Source organism: Hylobates moloch, unplaced genomic scaffold (assembly GCF_009828535.3).
Source record: "Hylobates moloch isolate HMO894 unplaced genomic scaffold, HMol_V3 SCAFFOLD_11, whole genome shotgun sequence".
Taxonomy (NCBI): domain Eukaryota; kingdom Metazoa; phylum Chordata; class Mammalia; order Primates; family Hylobatidae; genus Hylobates; species Hylobates moloch.
In genome coordinates, this window is record NW_026652286.1 from 32837676 (window position 1) to 32856906 (window position 19231).

At 35.6% G+C, this 19231-nt stretch overlaps 1 protein-coding gene across 2 annotated transcripts in view; it reads right to left on the minus strand.

The window, feature by feature from the left end:
• PDE3B (phosphodiesterase 3B) overlaps nt 1–19231 on the minus strand; it is a 229276-nt gene that overhangs the window by 20606 nt on the left and 189439 nt on the right. For both annotated transcript variants that reach the window (XM_032166536.2, XM_032166535.2), the window contains exons 8-11: nt 13618–13766; nt 12697–12834; nt 11628–11739; nt 9394–9507 (exon numbers count right to left, since the gene is read on the minus strand). In XM_032166536.2, the coding sequence (XP_032022427.1) occupies nt 9394–9507; nt 11628–11739; nt 12697–12834; nt 13618–13766 (513 nt within the window). The remainder of the gene's footprint in view (nt 1–9393; nt 9508–11627; nt 11740–12696; nt 12835–13617; nt 13767–19231) is intronic.

A 19231-nucleotide genomic window follows, 5' to 3' on the forward strand; every position in this document is an offset into this window, starting at 1 on the left:
AAAATGAAAAGGCATGGAAAACTGGGGAACATCTCAGTCAACATAACTCTATTTTTATCCTCTTCTTAGAAACAACATGTTCACTATCCACACTTTGCTTCTGGTGTCTTAATATCTTACTACTGATTTCTTCTTTTTTCTATTTTGGTGGCTTCATCTATCTAGATGATTGTTCTATTATTTTTGCGAAAGAAGTCTTTAAAAAGTATAAGAAGGAAAAAGAAACTATATTTAAAGTAGACACATAAAACCAGAGATATTAGGTACAAAGTTTCCTTGGTTGTATTCATTGGGGGAACCTAGAAATAATGCGCTGGCTTGTTAAAGTCCAAAAGAATTATTTAATCCTATTTTGGTTAATACACCATCACAAGAATTTTTTAACATGACTTTAATACACTAGTGACAATTATAAATATATCTCCTTATTTTCATGCTATTTATAATTTGTATCAAAATTAAGTTTTGGAATACCCACACTAGAGCATTTTTTAAAAATTTATGTTTTTAGAGATGGGGCCTTGCTATGATGCCCAGGTTGGAGTGCAGCAGCTAGCTATTCATAGGTCCAATCGTAATAGCACACTACACCCTCAAATTCCTCATCTCAATTGACCTGCCCTCAGCCACCTCAGTAGCTTGGACTAGAGTTATGTACCACTATATCGGCTTAGAGCTATTTTTAAAATAAGTATAAAAAGCAAACATGAGGCAGTTAAATTATATGCATAATGATATATGTAAGTACTCAAATTTCTAATAAGACTTTAAATATCAATACGGAGTCAATAATTTGAATTTTCCTATGTGATACACATTCTGGACTTTCCCTACAATTTAAAAATATATTTTAAAAATCAAAAATGGCAAAATATTTCCTTTAAATTCAGTAATTACTTGGAATTTATATATTAGGATCTTAAAACATTAGCTTATATATGTTTCCAAAAAAATAACACTACAAAAAAGAACACAGTTGGCAAAGGCAATGAAACGTAACTACTTTGAATCCCATTTATTCACTTGATTTCAGAAAACTGTGATTTTAAAAATTTGCTGACACATTTAAAAGGAGGCCTCAGTAAAAGACATCCAGATTGGAAATGAAGATGCAAAACTATCTTTATTCACAGATGGCCTAATCTCATATATGTAGGAAATCCCAAGAAATCTACTGAAAAACTATTAGAACTAATAAATTAGTTCATCAAGTTAGCAGGGAACAAGATAAACACGCAAAAATCAACTGCATTTCTACATACTTAGCAACAAAAAAAAATGACATTTTTAGAGAAATAGAAAAAAAAATTCATATGGCACCACAAAAAGATTCCAAGTAGCCAAAGCAATCTTGAGCAAAAAGAACAAAGCTGGAGGCATCAGACTACCTGATTTCAAAATCTATTACAAAGCAATAGTAATCAAAACAGCATGGGCCAGGCACAGTGGCTCATGCCTATAATCCCACCACTTTGGGAGGCCAAGGCAGGTGGATCACTTGAGCTCAGGAGTTCGAGACCAGCCTGAGAAACATGGTGAAACCCCATCTCTATAAAAAATACAAAAAAAAAAAAAAATTAGCCAGCCATGATGGCATGCACCTGTAGTCCCAGTTACTCAGGAGGCTGAGGTGGGAGTGGGAGGATGGCTTGAGCCCAGGAAGTAGAGGTTTCAGTGAGCTGAGATCATGCCACTGCACTCCAGCCTGGGTGACAGAGCCAAACCCTGTCTCAAAAACAAACAAACAAACAAACAAACAAAAAACAGCATGGTACCAGCACAAAAACAGGTATTTGAACCAATGGAAGAGAATACCACATAATGGTCATCAGTTCAAAGAACAAATCCCATCTTGTGGGATAGTACTCCTATCCCACAGGTTAGCTCCACAAAATATTTACGCCTAGCAGGAACCCCATCTGAGTCTTAAAGATGTCATTCTACCATTCTCTCAGGTCTGATGTAGACTGATAAGGTTCACAGAAAGATTAGTAAACTTTGTGGGCATAAGCCCACTGCCACAATTTGCAGAAAAATTAGTTTCTTGATCAGATGCAATACTACCTATAATAACCTGATGGTAAATAAGGCAGTAAGTAAGTTCAAGGATGGCGATGGTGAAGCACTATAGACAATGAAGGTAAATCTACACCCAGAATAAATGAGAACAAAAGCTGTCTCTTCCATAAAGGAAAGGGTCCAATGTAATCAACCTACCACCACCCAAATGTCTGAATATTCCCTCAGGGAATGGTGCCATATTAAGGGCTCACCATTGGTCTCTCTTACTGGAGAGCAAGGCACACAGCAGAGGCCTGAGCCAAGTGAGCTGTAGAGAAGAAGCCCATGGTATTTAGCCCATACATAATATCTCTATTCTTTCCATCTTAGGGATATGGTTTGGCTGTGTTCCCACCCAAAATCTCATCTTGAATTGTAACCCTATAATCCCCACATGTCAAGGGTGGGACTAAGGGTAGAGGTAACCGGATAACGGGGGCAGTTTTCTCCAGGCTGTTCTCATGATAGTGAGTCTCACAAGATCTGATGCTTTTATAAGCATCTGGCATTTCCCCTGCTTGCACTTCTCCTTTCTGCCATCCTGTGAAGAAGGTGTTTTCTTTCCCTTCACCTTTAGCCATGACTGTAAGTTTCCTGAGGCCTCTCCAGCCATGCCTCCTGTACAGCCTGCAGAATTGTGACTCAATTAAGTCTCTTTCCTTCACAAATTACTCAGTCTCAGGTATTTCCTTATAGCAATGTCAGAACGGACTAATACACTTAGCTGTTGTGTGCATAAACCCACGGAATAAGAACTGGAGTTCATAAGGAAAGAGACTGATAGCTATAAGAGATCATTTTGTCCACCTGATTATCAAGAGCCTTCTTTGCAGTGAATGGCCTTTGGCAAATATTATATATTAGTGAGGGTTATTCATATATATATATATATATATATATACACACACATACACACAGAGAGAGAGAGACAGAGAGAGAGAGATTTATTTTAAGGAACTTGCTCATGAAATTAAGGAGGCTGGCAAGTCCAAAATCTGCAGGGTGGGCTGGTTGGCTAAAGACCCAAGGAAGAGCTGATACTGCAGTTCAAGTCTGAAGGCTGTCTACTGGTGGAATTCCTGTTTGCTCAGAGGAGGTCAGTCTTTGTTTCTATTAAGGCCTTCAACTGATTGGATGAGGCCCACCGACCTTATGGAGGGTTATCTGCTTTACTTAAAGTCCATCAACTTAAATGTTAATCTTGTCCAAAAAATACCCTGAAGGAAATATTAAAATTAATGTCTGATCAAATATGTAGGTACTACTGCCCAGCCAAGCTGACATGTAAAATTAAGCATCATTCACATGGCAAACAAATATCCACCACTCTGGGAAGGTTAGCTATAAACCTCCTAACTAAAACACCTTGTCCAATTTAAAACTCCAATTTTAAAATATTTTTCCTTCTAAGTCCCAAAGCACCCAAGGAAGCTCTTAGCTACTGACCATAAATCCGTATAGATCCTTTTAGCTGGCCATGTCTCTTTCTTGACCAACTGATTCACCGCTTGATCTGCTCACAGGAAGGATTTACCTTATTACCTTTCAAAAGATACCCTTGAGTGATCCTACAATGCTGTAGCGATCCACTTTCAGGAAGTGCTGGCATATTGGGCAGAACTATCTATAAACCAGGGCAACTGGTCTTTCTCTTTAAGTCAACTGGTCATAGGGAATTCCCCACGAAGCCATAACTATGGATTAAAGAAGAGGTATTGGTGTATTAGGAATAAACGTCATGGAAGTCTGAGCTTACGTTCTGTGCTTTTAGGAGCAACTCAAAACTAATATTGTAAGTAATTCTTCCCCTTGATGATCGAGAACTACTGCATATGACAAACTTATGAACTGGAGGATCAGAGGGCCCCAAATTCATTATGGGCAGGTAACATGGTAATCTAGTGCCCATGGCCAAGTATTCAGATTCTACCAAAGTGCAACAACAATTTAGCCGCTTTTACAGAAAGGAAAATAATTATCTGAGGAAAGCTGCCTGGTTTTGTCTCAAAACTCCATGTATTTACACTGTAATTATCTTGTAGTGGTCTTCCAGAGACTCCACAGGGGATCTCTATCTGCAAAAGACATTTTCTTTTGGCAGTCAGATGGAAAAATGGCAGAGTAATTTGCACAACAAGTAGAAATTGCTTCACATGCTTCTCTTGCTCTGGGTTGCACATACAGCCTTACAGTAGTATTTTGAAGCAACAGTACTCAGAAGTCATGAATTTGCCTTCAGAATCCAAAGAGCCCTTTATGTAGAGAATTTCAGATATATCGGTTATCCCTCAACTCGGATGAAATATCTCAACATGTCCTAGACCACTGGATCCCTAGTATACTTCAATGATATGACAGATCTCTGAATTTTTGTGCAATTTTTCTCATCTCTCATCTTCTGGTACTCTTATGAAGGCATCTAGGATATTTGTTACTTCTTGCTCAATGGAGCTATTCATCATTATCTCATCAATGTAATGGCTGACCTTGATAACTTATGGGACCAGACTAGATTATAACAGAGGATGAAACACTTGACATAACCCAGAACTAAGACAATAGAAGTGTATTGTGATGCCTGCCACATGTAAATACATGTCTTCTTGTGAATTTTGCTAAGAGTTATGGAGGAAAAACAACTCTCCAGATCAATTGCTCTGTGCCAAATATCACAAGTTAGGTTAACTTATTAAAAGAAGAGACCACATCTGGAACAGCTGTGGCAACTAGAGTAACCACCTGATTACATTGAGAATAATCCACCATCATTTTCCAGGATCTACTTATCCTGTGTAAAAGCTATATAATTAAGTTGAAGAGCAATGTGATGGAAATCACCATTCCTGCATCTATTAAGTATTTGATAGTAGCACTGATTTCTGCAACTCATCTAGGAATGTGGTATATTGCTTTTGGTTCACTGTTTTGCCAGAATGAGGCAATTCCTGGAGATTCCATTTGATCCTTCCTACAACGATGGTCCTCTTTCCAAAGATCAATGAACTGATGAAGGGATTCTGCCAGTTGCTGAATATGTTTACTCAAACTATACATTCAGAAAATGGGTGTGGTTCAGCTAACTACCATTATGAGATGAACCCAGGCCAAAATCCTTTTATCATCTAAATTCCCTAAGCCCCTAACTCTGGCTGTAGGACCAGCATAGCATTTCACTCTCCAGGAATTAATGCTGAAATATATTTCTCACCACTGTGATAAAGGAGGATACTTCTTGAGGATAAAGTTAGGGATGGGTGATAAAATTGAATATGATCACCCCATTTCAACATCTTAACATTATGAGCTTCTGGATTCCTTCCTCTACAGTACACAAGGACGTTTCAACAATTCTACTTCATCTGATGCCTATACTTTAGACAACGCATGAGGCAAACTGTTAGAGCCACTGCCAGTTGCTCAAGCTAATACACTGACTCCAGAATCTCTGGTAGGTATATCTTCCTTTCTCCCTGGTCTAACACCCTTAAGTCTATTCAGACATATATCCCCCAGGTTTCTACCAATATGAATTGGTAAATTATTCTGGTGTTCAGACTTAATACTTATTCCCCTAAGATCTGCAGGATTTAAGTTTAATTATGGATCTCAAAGAAATGAGTGACAGTGGAGTTGGATTTGGAAGTGAATTATTTCCCTATAAATCAAGAATCTCAAGTGAGGTCACTACAGGGTTTTCAGGCAATCAACACAAGCAGAAATGACTGTTTCCCAGCATGAAGAATCGGCAGGATTTGGGGAATACAAGGCAATATTTATTTAAATCTATACAAATAATCTCATTTCGATTATCAGGATCCTTTATTTCCCATTTGATATCTTAATTCTAACATAAGAAGTCTACTGAGGCCACAAACTCATTTGCATTGTATTTCAAGCAACTTCAGGATCAGACATTGGGTTTTATTTTCAGAAGTTATGATCCTATTACTATAAAAAATAAGGGTTTCTTGGCCGGGCACAGTGGCTCACACCTATAATCCCAGCAGTTTGGGAGGCCGAGGCAGGCAGATCACAAGGTCAGGAGATCGAGACCATCCTGGCTAACACGGTGAAATCCCATCTCCACTAAAAATACAAAAAATTAGCCGGCCATGGTGGCAGGGTGCCTGTGGTCCCAGCTACTCGGGAGGCTGAGGCCGGAGAATGGCATGAACCCAGGAGGCAGAGCTTGCAGTGAGCTGAGATTGCACCTCTGCACTCCAGCCTGGGCGACAGAGCGAGAGTCCGTCTCAAAAAAAATAAATAAATAAAATAAATTTTAAAAAAATATGGGTTTCTTTTAGGTCAGTCAGAGATGCTACCTGGTTCTCCAACATTAATTACAGCCCTAAACTTGTCATTTATTTTCTATTAGTTCTCCAGTGCAGTGAGAATAGGACAGCACATCCCATGGTTCTTCTAGTCTTAGTTTTCATCATAATTTTCCATTGCAATAGCTATTTGGTTTCCCAAAGCTACTTGGTTGCCTTTCTTCTACAGATACTTGGCTCCATAACACTATGTATGAGAACTCATAACACTGCTAGTAAGAACTCAGAAGGAAGTGTGCAGCATGAGAGAGAAAACATATATTGTCTTAGAGAATACTATACCTAAGTCATTGAGAACAGACTGGAGATAAAAAATGGTCATTAAGGGCATTGCCAATGAATGCTCAGAAGGAAATGAGGAACATGGTATTGGAAACTAGAGGCAAGGGAATCCCTGTTACACAGTAACAGAAAATTTGGCTGAATTAGGTGTTGCAGTTATGTGGAATACAAAACTTACAAATGATAAGGTTAGACATTTAGTTGAGGAAATTTCCAAGCAAAGCATTGAAGGTGTAGTCTGGTTTCTTACTGTTTATAGTAAATATGAGAGGAAAAAGAAAGATTGGGGGAGAACTGGTAAGCAAAGAGGAATAAGGGCTTGATAATTCAGGAAATTCTCAGCCTATCCAGACTACAAAAGAGACTAAAATTAAGAGAGTCACTGTCAGTTAAGTGTGTTCTGCACAGAAAGCCAAGGTTGCAGAGCTGGATTGATTTTCACTAGTTCCTTGGAAAGATCAAAAGGTCAGGGTCAAAAAGAAATTTGAAGATGTTATGCTGCTGTCTTTAAAGAATGGGCTGGCCAGGCACAGTGGCTCATGCCTGTAATCCTAACACTTTGAGAGGCTGAGGCGGGTGGATTGCCTGAGCTCAGGAGTTCCAGACCAGCCTGGGCAACATGGTGAAACCCCATCTCTACTAAAATACAAAAAATTAGCCAGGCATGGCAGCGTGCACCTGTAGTCCCAGCTGCTTGGGAGACTGAGGCAGGAGAATTGCTTGAACCCGCCTAGGAGGTGGAGGTTGCAGTGAGCTGAGATCGAGCCACTGTACTCTGGCCTGGGTGACTGAGTGAGACACCGTCTCCGAAAGAAAGAAAAGAAAGAAAGAAAGGAAAGAAAGAAAGAAAGAAAGAAGAAAGGAAGAAAGGAAGAAAGAAAGGAAGGAAGGAAGGAAGGAAGGAGGAAAGAAAGGAAGAAAGAAAGGAAGAAAGGAAGAAAGGAAGAAAGAAAGAAAGAAAGAAAGAAAGAAAGAAAGAAAGAAAGAAAGAAAGAAAGAAAGAAAGAAACATGAGCCAAGGAGTGTAATTGGAGGAGGTGAGGAAACAAATTCTCCTCTAGAGTATATAGGAGAAAAATAGTTCTGTTGATGCCTTGATTTTACTCCAGTGAAGCCTTTTTTTGGACTTCTGACCTCCAGAACTGTAAGATAATAAATTTGTGTGGTTTTTAGTGACTAAATTTCTGGTAACTCATTACAGCAGCAATAGGAAACTAATACAGACTTTTGGCACCTAGAAGTAAGGTACTGATGTGACAAACACCTACAAATGTGGGAGTGGCTTTGGAATTGGACAATGGAGAGGCTGAATTTTGAAGAGCATGATAGAAACCAGTAAAAAACCACCAATCAACATATTCAAAAGGTTCACTAAACATCAGGCAGGATTAATACAAAAAAAAATGACATGAGTACATCATAGTTAAAATGCTAAAAACCAATAGGAAAGAGAAAAAGGAACATATTATATTTACATATTATATTTCTCAATATGACCTAAGTCTTGACTTGTCAACAAAAACTGTGAAAGTCAGAAGATTATGGAATAATACCTTCAAACATGCTAAAATATAAATACATTCTTCTAAGACAAAATGACATCTATAACAAAAAAGTTGAAGAAAACTATCTCTAATAAAAGCACAGGACTGCTGGAAGGAATGAAGGGCACTAGAAAGAATAAATACAGATGGCAGACAAAAATGAACCAGTGACATAAAGCAAATCCGTTAAACAAATAATGCATACTTTAGACTCAACTACCCAAATGTAAAAAGTAGTATCAGTGGTTGAGTCTATGACATTTACACTGGTTAGTATGGTAATGTTATTTCTCAAGTATTGGTAACAGCGAATTCTGTCTTGATATATGTCAGTGCAGTGGCATAATCATGGCTCACTGCAGCCTTGAACTCCTGGGCTCAAGAGATCCTCCCACCTCAGCCTTCTGAGTAGCTAGGACAGGTGTGTGTCACCACATCCAGCTAAATTTTTTAAAAATTTTTTTGTAGAGATGGAGTCTTGCTTTGTTGCCTAGGCTGGTTTCAAACTCCTGGCCTCAAGTGATCCTCTTGCCTAAGCCTGTAGAAGTGCTGAGATTACAGGCATGAGTCACCATGCCTGGCCCTTTTAATAAGCTAGAATAAGAGAACTTATAAATGTTATGATTCATTGTATTCATATAAACTATTATATTTATGATAAGGAATAGCATTAACTTTTTTGGAAGCAAAATTTGTTTATAAAAGTTTTTAATGTCATCATTGAAATACTTTGTGAGGCTTTTAAACATGTTCTCTCTGGTTTTCAAATGTTATGTATTTTAAATGTATGTGATGTACTTAAAACAAAAAAAAAAGAATTTTTTTTTTTAAAAAAGCAAAGGACTAATTATCCTAATATTCAGGATAGTGGCTACCTCAGTGAGGAAAACAAAAGAATGGGGGAAAGAAGGAAACATGATAGATCCAGCAGTACTGAATATTAATCTACCTCTTAAGATGGGTATCGGGTTTAAAAATTTTCATGTCATTATTATGCATCAAAACTTACACAGTAGAACTTGGGGATAAGTGGTTAAAAAAAACTTACACAGTCCTTCATATGTACTAAACAGTTACTTAATGAAAAATTTAAAAGAACAGAGGTAATGAAATGAGAAAGCTTGATTTACTATTCCTGATCAAAATAATTAACAGAGATTTGTAGAAGGAAGTACCTGTTTCATTTCCTGTTCCACAACCATCATGGATCTGCTGTAAGCCAGGAACTGGCCGTGTTGTCAGATACCAAACTGCATGTAGCACATCTGTGGCATGTATACGATTGTGATCTAAAGTCACCAAAACGTTTTTCTGTTAGGTTTAACACACAACATTTAAAAAGTACAATAATTTCCTAGTCATACTATGTCCTCATAAAAAAGATGTGACAGAATAATTCCCCACAGTTGAATTTTATTTCATCTAAAGTCTCTTGATGTATTAAAAAAATTATCTTTTAAAAACTTTCCCATATACTATGAAAACATAGTAAAGGTGCCAAAGAAAAGGCAGGATAGCCAAGGAGTATTGAAAGGCATTGGAAAATGTTCTTAAGGTTGCTATTTTGTGGCTTTCAAAAATATCATGTAGTGTCTGGATTACAGAGACCCATGTTTGCACAAAAAACAGTTTTGCACACAGAACAGTTACAAATTCTGATTACTTACATTTGTGTCCCCCACAAAAAGGTCAGAAATACTATGTCTCAGGCTTGCCACAGGAATTAAATCAAAATATGTGAAAGCATCCAGCACAGTGTCTGACACATCATATATGATCAATAAAACATCAATTTACTGAAATTCCACTATGTGAAAAGGCAATGTGGCATAGTGTAAAGAGTATAAGCTTCAGAAGTCAGATAGACCTAAAACTGAAACACTACTTTGGTATCTAGTTTTATAATCTTGGGAAAGATCCTTCTGAGTTTACTTCTCACCTATAAAAGGTAGATAATACAACTTTGCCAAAAAAGATTGAATAAGATAACCTATGTGAATCTAATGATTGCAGTTAACATCGATATCCAATAAAAATTTAACACTTCAACAAATATTTAATGTATATGTATGCATTAGTAGATAAAATAATATTGTTTTGCCTATAGACATGACATGGCATACACTGGGAACTTAATTATTATTAATAAATCACCACTTTTTACTAACCATTTACTAAGTGTCATGAATTCTGATACGTGCTTTACATGAATTATCTTATATTATTACTACCTATGGAGTAGGTACTATTGTTATTCTCATTCATAAATTTTTAAAGTTTAGAAAAGTTAGGTCCAGAGACTATTTTCTTAACTAATGTATCCTAACTGAAGCTGACAGTGAAGACTCCTTACCACCTCTTTCTTTTCGTTCCATTTCCCTTGAAGTCCATCTTAAAGTATCCCTATATTCCATTTATAAAATTCAACCACTTTTTTGAATGCACAATTTATAAGTGGAAATTATAGTATATGTAACGTGAATTATTATGCCAATTGAAGAATAATTCACTATTTATAGAACTAATTTCTCAAAAATGTGTCCACATGGAGGGAAATTGTAAACAATATATAAAGACAGTCCTATCTTTTTCTAATATGGAACTCAAATTATATTCAAACATAATATATAATAGCCAATAAATTATTCCATAAATCAGAACACAGTTAAAAACTGAAATTAGATGATCAATTTTTAACATTTTTAAGTGAATGATTTTCTGAAACTCTTGACTAACTTTTAAAAAGACAAAGTACTCAGGCAATTAATTTTAAAAATAGAAAGATGTATACTATATAATAACCAGGTGAAAAAGCAGATCATAAATATGTATCAATATTATGACTACCTTTACAAAAAATAAATTTATGTAAGAACTCTTGGAGAATATATACCAAAATGTTAACAGAAAACAGACAAAATGTTAACAGTAGTCAGTTAAATCTAGGTAGTATAATACAAATTTTCTTTTTAAAACTCCATTTAAAAATTTTTCAGGCCAGGCACGGCAGCTGACGTCTGTAATCCCAGCACTTTGGGAGGCCAAGGCAGGTAGATCACCAGAGGTCAGGAGTTCAGGACCAGCCTGGCCAACATGGTGAAACCCTATCTCTACTAAAAATATAAAAAATTGGCTGGGTGTGGTGGCGGGCGCCTGTAATCCCAGCTGCGAGGGCTGAGACAGGAGAACCACTTGAATCCGGGGGGCAGAGGCTGCAGTGGGCCAAGATCGCGCCATTGCACTCCAGCCTGGATGACAAGATCAAGACTCTTGTCTCAAGGAAAAATAAAAGAAAATTTCAGACAAGCACTTTTAAAAGTGTTTAAGGGACCATCTGAAGAGAAAGATGATAAAGAGTTTCAAAACCCATATTATTTGAACTTAAATAATAAGATATGTTAATACTTACAAGGAATGTCTCGATAGCCATTTTCTAATGCACGAAAATAGTTCATAAATTGTTGAGTGGGAATTTTAAATATTTCCAATAAACCAGTGTCTTGAAATAAGGTATACATAACCTAAATGTCAATTAAAATAAAGTTTACTTTAAAAATCAGAATTTCTATTTGTAGCTGAGTATAATGTTTTTGTGATTTGTATTTTGGAATGTTAACCATGTATTAATATATGTCTTTAAATTAATAATTTATTTAAAACTTGCCTACAATTAATTCTTTCCAAAAAATCAGAATGGAAGATATCACCCTAAAGCCACTGAAAATTAAAGAAGGCTTACCATACATATCACGTCCCAATTTTAAAATTTTTCCATTCTTCTCCTTAGCTTTTTATTCCTAATTTTCTGAAGGTCATGTGAATTCTATTCTAATCTAGCTCTGGGTATTAAAAAAAAAAAATTCAAAACAATACTATGTTTATCACATTTTTAGCACTAAGGACTTCAATTAAATGAACTTATATATATCTTTCACAAAATTTATCCTTATGTTTTTGCATTTCATAAATAAGATATTAAAGTAATTAATGAGAGTAATATTTTGGGGCAGTTAATCTGATGCTGTTATGCGGACCCATCAGGTATAACCCTGAGTCTGGGTGGTAAAATTAAAGTACTTTCCCATGGTTCTAGCATGAAATGAATCATCTGGCCTTGGGTAAATTATAGGAAGTGCAGGTGAAAAAAATGAAGCTTAAATTTCAGTGGTTAGAACTAGACGATTTTTTCATATCCTTTTCAACCTCAACATTCAAGAAAATGTAAATCTTTATTATTTCTTTAGCATAAATTAAATCCCATTAATATGGTCAAATAAACTACTTGTCATATATATAATAGTATGATCTACATCTTATATATAATTGTTTTATGTATATATTTAATTTTTTCTGAAAATAACTTAATGAACAATGTCATTGTTGAACTAGTGCCTAAACCATTACATATTAGATTTGCTTTTTATAAAGATTTAAGAAAAATTAATTTACAGTTAAAAAGTAGATATTTGAAAGCAAACCTGACTGAGAATCCTTCCTGATTTCTCTCCCATCTTTTCTACAAGTTCAAAAATTGGAAAATTCCAGTTGCTCATCTTTTCTATTAATGAGTCATACTCTTCTACTAAAATCAGGTCCAGTGATACTTCCTGTTCAATCTGTACATACAGGAAAACAACAACTTTATTGTATCTTTTATAAATACTGTAAAATATATATTACAATGAGAACACTTAGGATTAAACATTAAAAAAAGTCAGTACTATTTTCTATAATGGTTATTCTTAAATATAGTCTTATCTGCCCTTCTAATTTCTCTTTCTAGAATGTTATCTTCAAAAACTAAAAACATAACTCCTGGGCATAAGACTTATTAATCTTATATTATTTTTATGAATAAAAGTATTATATTTCCAAATTACTACACAAATCCAAAGTCTATTATTTTCATTTTAGTAGTTACAGGTATCAAAGGGTAAGAGGAAAAAAAAACATATCCTTATATTGGCATTTATTAATTTTTCAAAAGAAATAGGTGTTTCTTTTCCCTAAAAGCCTAAATTTTGAAATTTAAGAACAAAACTATATTGCCATTATAAATACATTATTTTCATTGTTTTTAGTAACATGCACATATTCTCTATACCTTCACATATGCAAAAGAAAATATCAGAATAGAAAATAATATATTTTATGTAAAACTAAATAAAATATGTTCATTTAAAACTGAATGTAGTTTGTTGCTTTAGGATGGTAGAATTAGAACAAGTTACTGTATTATTTGTAACCCAAGCAATATTTCAGTTATAGTGACTTATCAGTAAAAAAAATCAAAAAATACTATTACATCAAAAATCTTGTTCTGGGCAAAAGTAATGAAACCAGTACTAACAGTATTATATTTCACCTTAACATAATCATATTGAAAGTTTATCTTTTACATTTGTTTGCTGTTCATTCTGTGCCTCTTCTGTTAGCCAATTATCACCTTCCTGAAATAATTTTCTGCTGTCTTTCTTCTCTGTTTCCTCTTCTTGTTGAGTTTCCATAAGTTTGAATGATTCTTTTGAGAAAATGTTTTCTTCTTCACCTTTCAAAAAATATAATAGTAATACATAGGAGTAAAATGTGCCCTGTATGTACAGCTTTACATGAAAAATAATTGTTAAAAATATTTAGATAAAGTGAATCATAATGGAGTTCAATCTAAATTATTTCATGATACCATTAAGTTGTATCTTCCTGTGCTATTTTGCCTAGATACCTTATGCTCAGGCAACAGAGACACTTCCTGTATTGGACTCATCTTTCATATCTACTCATGGATGCTAAGTGGATATTCTTTGTAAAAGTGAGAAAAAGAAAAAGTTCCTATCAATAGAAATTTTCTTACCAATTTGATATAAACAATTTCCAACATCTCTGAGTTTTAGATATAAAAATTCTAAAATCATAATTACAAATCAATAAGATTAAATCACCTGTAAACCTTAAACCATAATATTATAAATGGTGAGTTATATCTCTACCAATGTAATAATTTCTTTTCTCAAATCACATGGAAAATGAGAGCAGTATTCATAGCTAAACAGCATTCATTCACGTGTTAAAAAACATTCATATTCATTCTATTTGTAATATCTTAAACAGGGAAATTACCCAAAACCTATCGACAGTAGAATAAATAACTTGTGGTATATTTACACGATTGATCACTACAGAGCAAAGAGACTACAATATGGATGGTACTTAAAAATATAATGTTTAGTGAAGGAAGCCAGGCACAAAAGTACATACTCTCTGATTCTCTTTAAAAAAAGTTCAAAAGCGTATGAAAGACAAAAAGATCATTATCTTTGGGGCATATGACTGGAAGGGGTCATGATGGGTAATTTTGAGGTGTGGGTAATATTTTGTTTCTTTTTTAAAAAACAACTTTTACCTTAGGTTCAGGGGTACATGTACAGGTTTGTTATATAGGTAAATTTGTGTCATGGAGTTTGTTGTACAGATTATTTCATCACCCAGGTACTAGGCCTAGTACCCAATTACTATTTTTTTCTGATTTGCTTCCTCCTCCCACCCTCCACCATCAGGTAGGCCCCAGTATCTGTTGTTCTCCTCTTTATGTCCATATGTTCTCGTCATTCAGCTCCCACTTACAAGTGACAGTATTTGGTTTTCTGTTCCTATGTTAGTTTGACTCCAGCTCCATCCATGTCTCTGCAAAAAACATAACCTCAGTCTTTTTTATAGCTGCATAGTATTCCATGATGTATATATACTACATCTTCTTTTCTTTGCCTTTTCTTTTAGAAAAACTACCGTAATCATTTATTACTTGTTCCACTATGGACATATAAGATAGAGCCCAAACTATAGAGTAAAATAGAATCTGGATTCAAATCTAAATACTAATAGAAATGAGTCCTAGCCTCACTACTTCACTAGCTGTGATTTTTTTTCATTTTATTTATTTATTTTTTAAGTTTAGTGGTACAAGTGCAGGTTTGTTACATAGGTAAGCATGTAACAAGGGGGTTTGTTGTACAGGTTATTTCATTACTCAGGTATTAAGCCTAGTACCCATTAGTTGTTTTTCTGATCCTCTTCCTCCTCCCACCCTCCATCCTCTGACAGGCCCCAGTGTGTGTTGTTGCCCTCTATGTGTCCATGTGTTCTCATCATTTAGCTCCCACTTATAAGTGAGAACATAACAATATTTGGTTTTCTGTTCCTGTGGCTAAGGATAATGGTCTCCAGTTCCATCCATGTCCCTGCAAAGGACACAATCGCATTCTTTTTATGGCTGCATAGTATTCCATGGTGTATATGTACCGTATTTTCTTTATCCAATCTATCATTGGTGGATATTTAGGTTGATTCTATGTCTTTGCTATTGTAAATAGTGCTGCAATAAACATACACATGCCTGTGGGTTTATAATAGAATGACTTATATTCCTTTGGATACATACCCAGTAATGGGATTGCTGAGTCAGATGGTATTTCTGTTTTTAGGTCTTTGAGGAATCACCACACTGTCTACCACAATGACTGAACTAATTTACACTCCCACCAACAGTGTATAAGTGTTTCTTTTTCTCCCCAACATCACCAGCATCTGTTATTTTTTGCCTTTTTAACAGCAGCCATTCTGACTGGTGTAAGATGGTGTTTCACTGTGGTTTTGACTTGCATTTCGCTAATCATCAGTGATGCTGAGTGGTTTTTCATATGATTGTTGGCCATATTATGTCTTCTTTTGCAAATTGTCTGTTCATGTCCTTTGCCCACTTTTTTATGTTTGTTTTTTCTTGTCAATTTAAGTTCCTTGTAGGTGCTGGATATTAGGCCTTTATCAGATGCATAGTTTGCAAAAATTTTCTCCCTTTCCGTAGGTTGTCTGTTTACTCTGTTGATAGTTTATTTTGCTGTGCAGAAGCTCTTTAGTATAATTACATCCCATTTGTCAAGTTTTGCTTTTGTTATGATTGCTTTTGGCATCTTTGTCATGAAATCTTTGCCAGTATCTATATCCAGAATGGTACTGACTCAGTTGTCTTCCAGAGTTTTTATAGTTTTGGGTATTACATTTAAGTCTTTAAACCATCTTTAGTTGATTTTTGTATATGGTGTAAGGAAGGGATCCAGTTTTAATCTTCTACATATGGCTAGCCAGTTATCCCACCACTATTTATTGAATAGGGAGTCCTTTCCCCAATAATGGGCTTGTTTTTGTCGGCTTTGTCAAAGATCAAATGGTTGTAGGCATGTGGCCTTACTTCTGGGCTCTCTATTCTGTCCCACTGGTCTATGTGTCTGTTTTTACACCAGTACCATGCTATTTTGTTACTGTAGTTCTGTAGTATACTTTGAAATCAGGTAATATGATGCCTCCAGCTTTGTTCGTTTTGCTTAGGATTGCCTTGGCTACTCAGGCTCTTTTTTGATTCCATATTAATTTTTAAATAGCTTTTTCTAGTTTTGTGACGAATTTCATTGGTAGTTTGTTAGGAATAACACTGAATCTATAAATTGCTTTGGGCAGTATGACCATTTTAATGATATTGATTCTTCCTATCCATGAGCACAGAATGTTTTTCCATTTGTTTGTGTCATCTCTGCTTTCTTTGAGCAGTGTTTTGTAATTCTCATTGTAGAGGCCTTTAACCTCCCTGATTAGCTGTATTCCTAGGTATTTTATTCTTTTTGTGGCAATTGTAAATGGGATTGTGTTCCTGGTTTGGCTCTTGGTTTGGCTGTGTTAGTGTATAGGAATGCTAGTTATTTCTGTTCATTGATTTTGTATACTGAAACTCTGCTGAAGTTACTTATTAGCTTAAGGAGCTTTTGGGCTGAGACTATGGGGTTTTCTAGATATAGACTCATGTCTGCAAACAGGGATAGTTTGACCTCCTCTCTTCCTATTTGGATGCCCTTTATTTCTTTCTCTTGCCCGATTACTGTGGTCAAGACTTCCAATACTATGTTGAATAGGAGTGGTGAGAGAGGGCATCCTTGTCTTGTGCCCGTTTTCAAGGGGAATGCTTCCAGCTTTTGCCCATTCAGTATGATGTTGGCTGTGGGTTTCTCCTAGATGGTTCTTATTATTTTGAGGTATGTTCCTTCAATACCTAGTTTATTGAGTTTTTAACATGAAGGGATGTTGAATTTTATCAAAAGCCTTTTTCTGCATCTATTGAGATAATCATGTGGCTTTTGTCTTTAGTTCTGTTTATGTGATGAATCAGGTTGACTCATCTGCATATGTTGAACCAAACTTGCATCCTAGGGATGAAGCCTATTTGATCATGGTGGTTTGGCTTTTAGATGTGCTGCTGAATTTGGTTTGCAAGTATTTTGTTGAGGATTTTTGCATCGATTTTCATCAAGGATATTGGCTTCAGGTTTTGTCTTTTTGTGTGTCTCTGCTACGTTTTGGTATCAGAATGATGCTGGCCTCATAGAATGGGTTGGGGAGGAGTCCTTTCTCCTCACTTTTTTGTAATACTTTCAGTCCTTCCTCTTCAGTTTTTTGTAATACAACTTTCAGTGTAAATAGTACCAGCTCTTCTTTGTACATCTGATAGGATGTGGCTGTGAATCCACCTGGTCCTGGACTTTTTTTATTTTTTTTGATTGATGGGCTATTTATTACAGATTCCGTTTTGGAGCTTCTTATTGGTCTATTCAGGGAATCCATGTCTTCCTGGTTCAGTCTTGGGAGGGGTTATGTGTATAGGAATTTATCCATCTCTTCTAGTTTTCTAGTTTGTGTGTAAAGAGGTGTTCATAGTAGTCTCTGATGGTTGTATTTCTGTGGGGTCAGTGGTACCACCCCCTTTGTCATTTCTAATTGTGTTTATTTGGATCTTCTCTCTTTTCTTCCGTATTTGTCTAGCTAGCAGCCTATTTATCTTACTAATTTTTTCAAAAATCAACTCCTGGTTTCATTTATCTTTTGGATGGTGTTTTTGTGTCTCAATCACCTTCAGTTCAGCTCTGATTTTGGCTATTTCTTGTTTTCTGTCAGCTTTGGGGTTGGTTTGCTCTCTCTTCTCTAGTTATTTTAGTGGTGATATTAGGTTGTTAATTTGGGATCTCTCTAACTTTTTGATATGAGTGTTTAGTGCTACAAATTTCTCTCTTAACACTGCCTTGGCTGTGTCCCAGAGATTTTGTAGGTTGTATCTTTGTTCTCATTCTTATTAAAAAACTTCTTGATTTCTGCCTTAATTTCATTATTTGCCCAAAAGTCATTCAGGAGCAAGTTGTTTACTTTCCATGTAATTGCATGGTTTTGAGTGACTTTTTTTTTTAGTCTTGATTTCTATCTTTATTGCACTGTGGTCCAGGAGTATGTCTGGCATGAATTCAGTTCTTTTACATTTGCTGAGGATTGTCTGATTGATTTTAGAATATGTACCATGTGGCAATGAGAAAAATGTACATTCTGCTGTTTTTGAGTGGAGAGTTCTGTAGAGGTCATTAAGATCCATTTGGTCTCATATTGAGTTCAGGTCCTGAATATCTTTGTTAATTTTCTGCCTCAGTGACCTAATACTGTCAGTGGAATGTTGAAGTCTCTCACTATTATTGTGTGGGAATCTAAGACACTTTGTAGATCTCTAAGAACTTGCTTTATAAATCTGGGTACTCCTGTGTTGGGTGAATATATATTTAGAATAGTTAGGTCTTATTGAATCGAACCCTTTACCATTATGTAATGCTCCTCTTTGCCTTTTTTGATCTTTGTTGGTTTAAAGTCTGTTTTGTCTGAAATTAGGATTGCAAACTCTGCTTTTTCCTGATTTCCAGTTGCTTGGTAGATCTTCCTCCATCCCTTTATTTTGAGCCTATGGGTGTCACTGCCTGTGAAATGAGTCTCTTGAACACAGCATTTCATTGGGTCTTACTTTTTTTAAAAGCCAGTTTGCTACTCTATGCTTTTTAAATGGGGCATTTAGGTCATTTACACTCAAGGTTAGTATTGATGTGTGTGGATTTGTTCCTGTCATTGTGCTGTTACCTGGTTATTAAGCCAGCTTGTGTG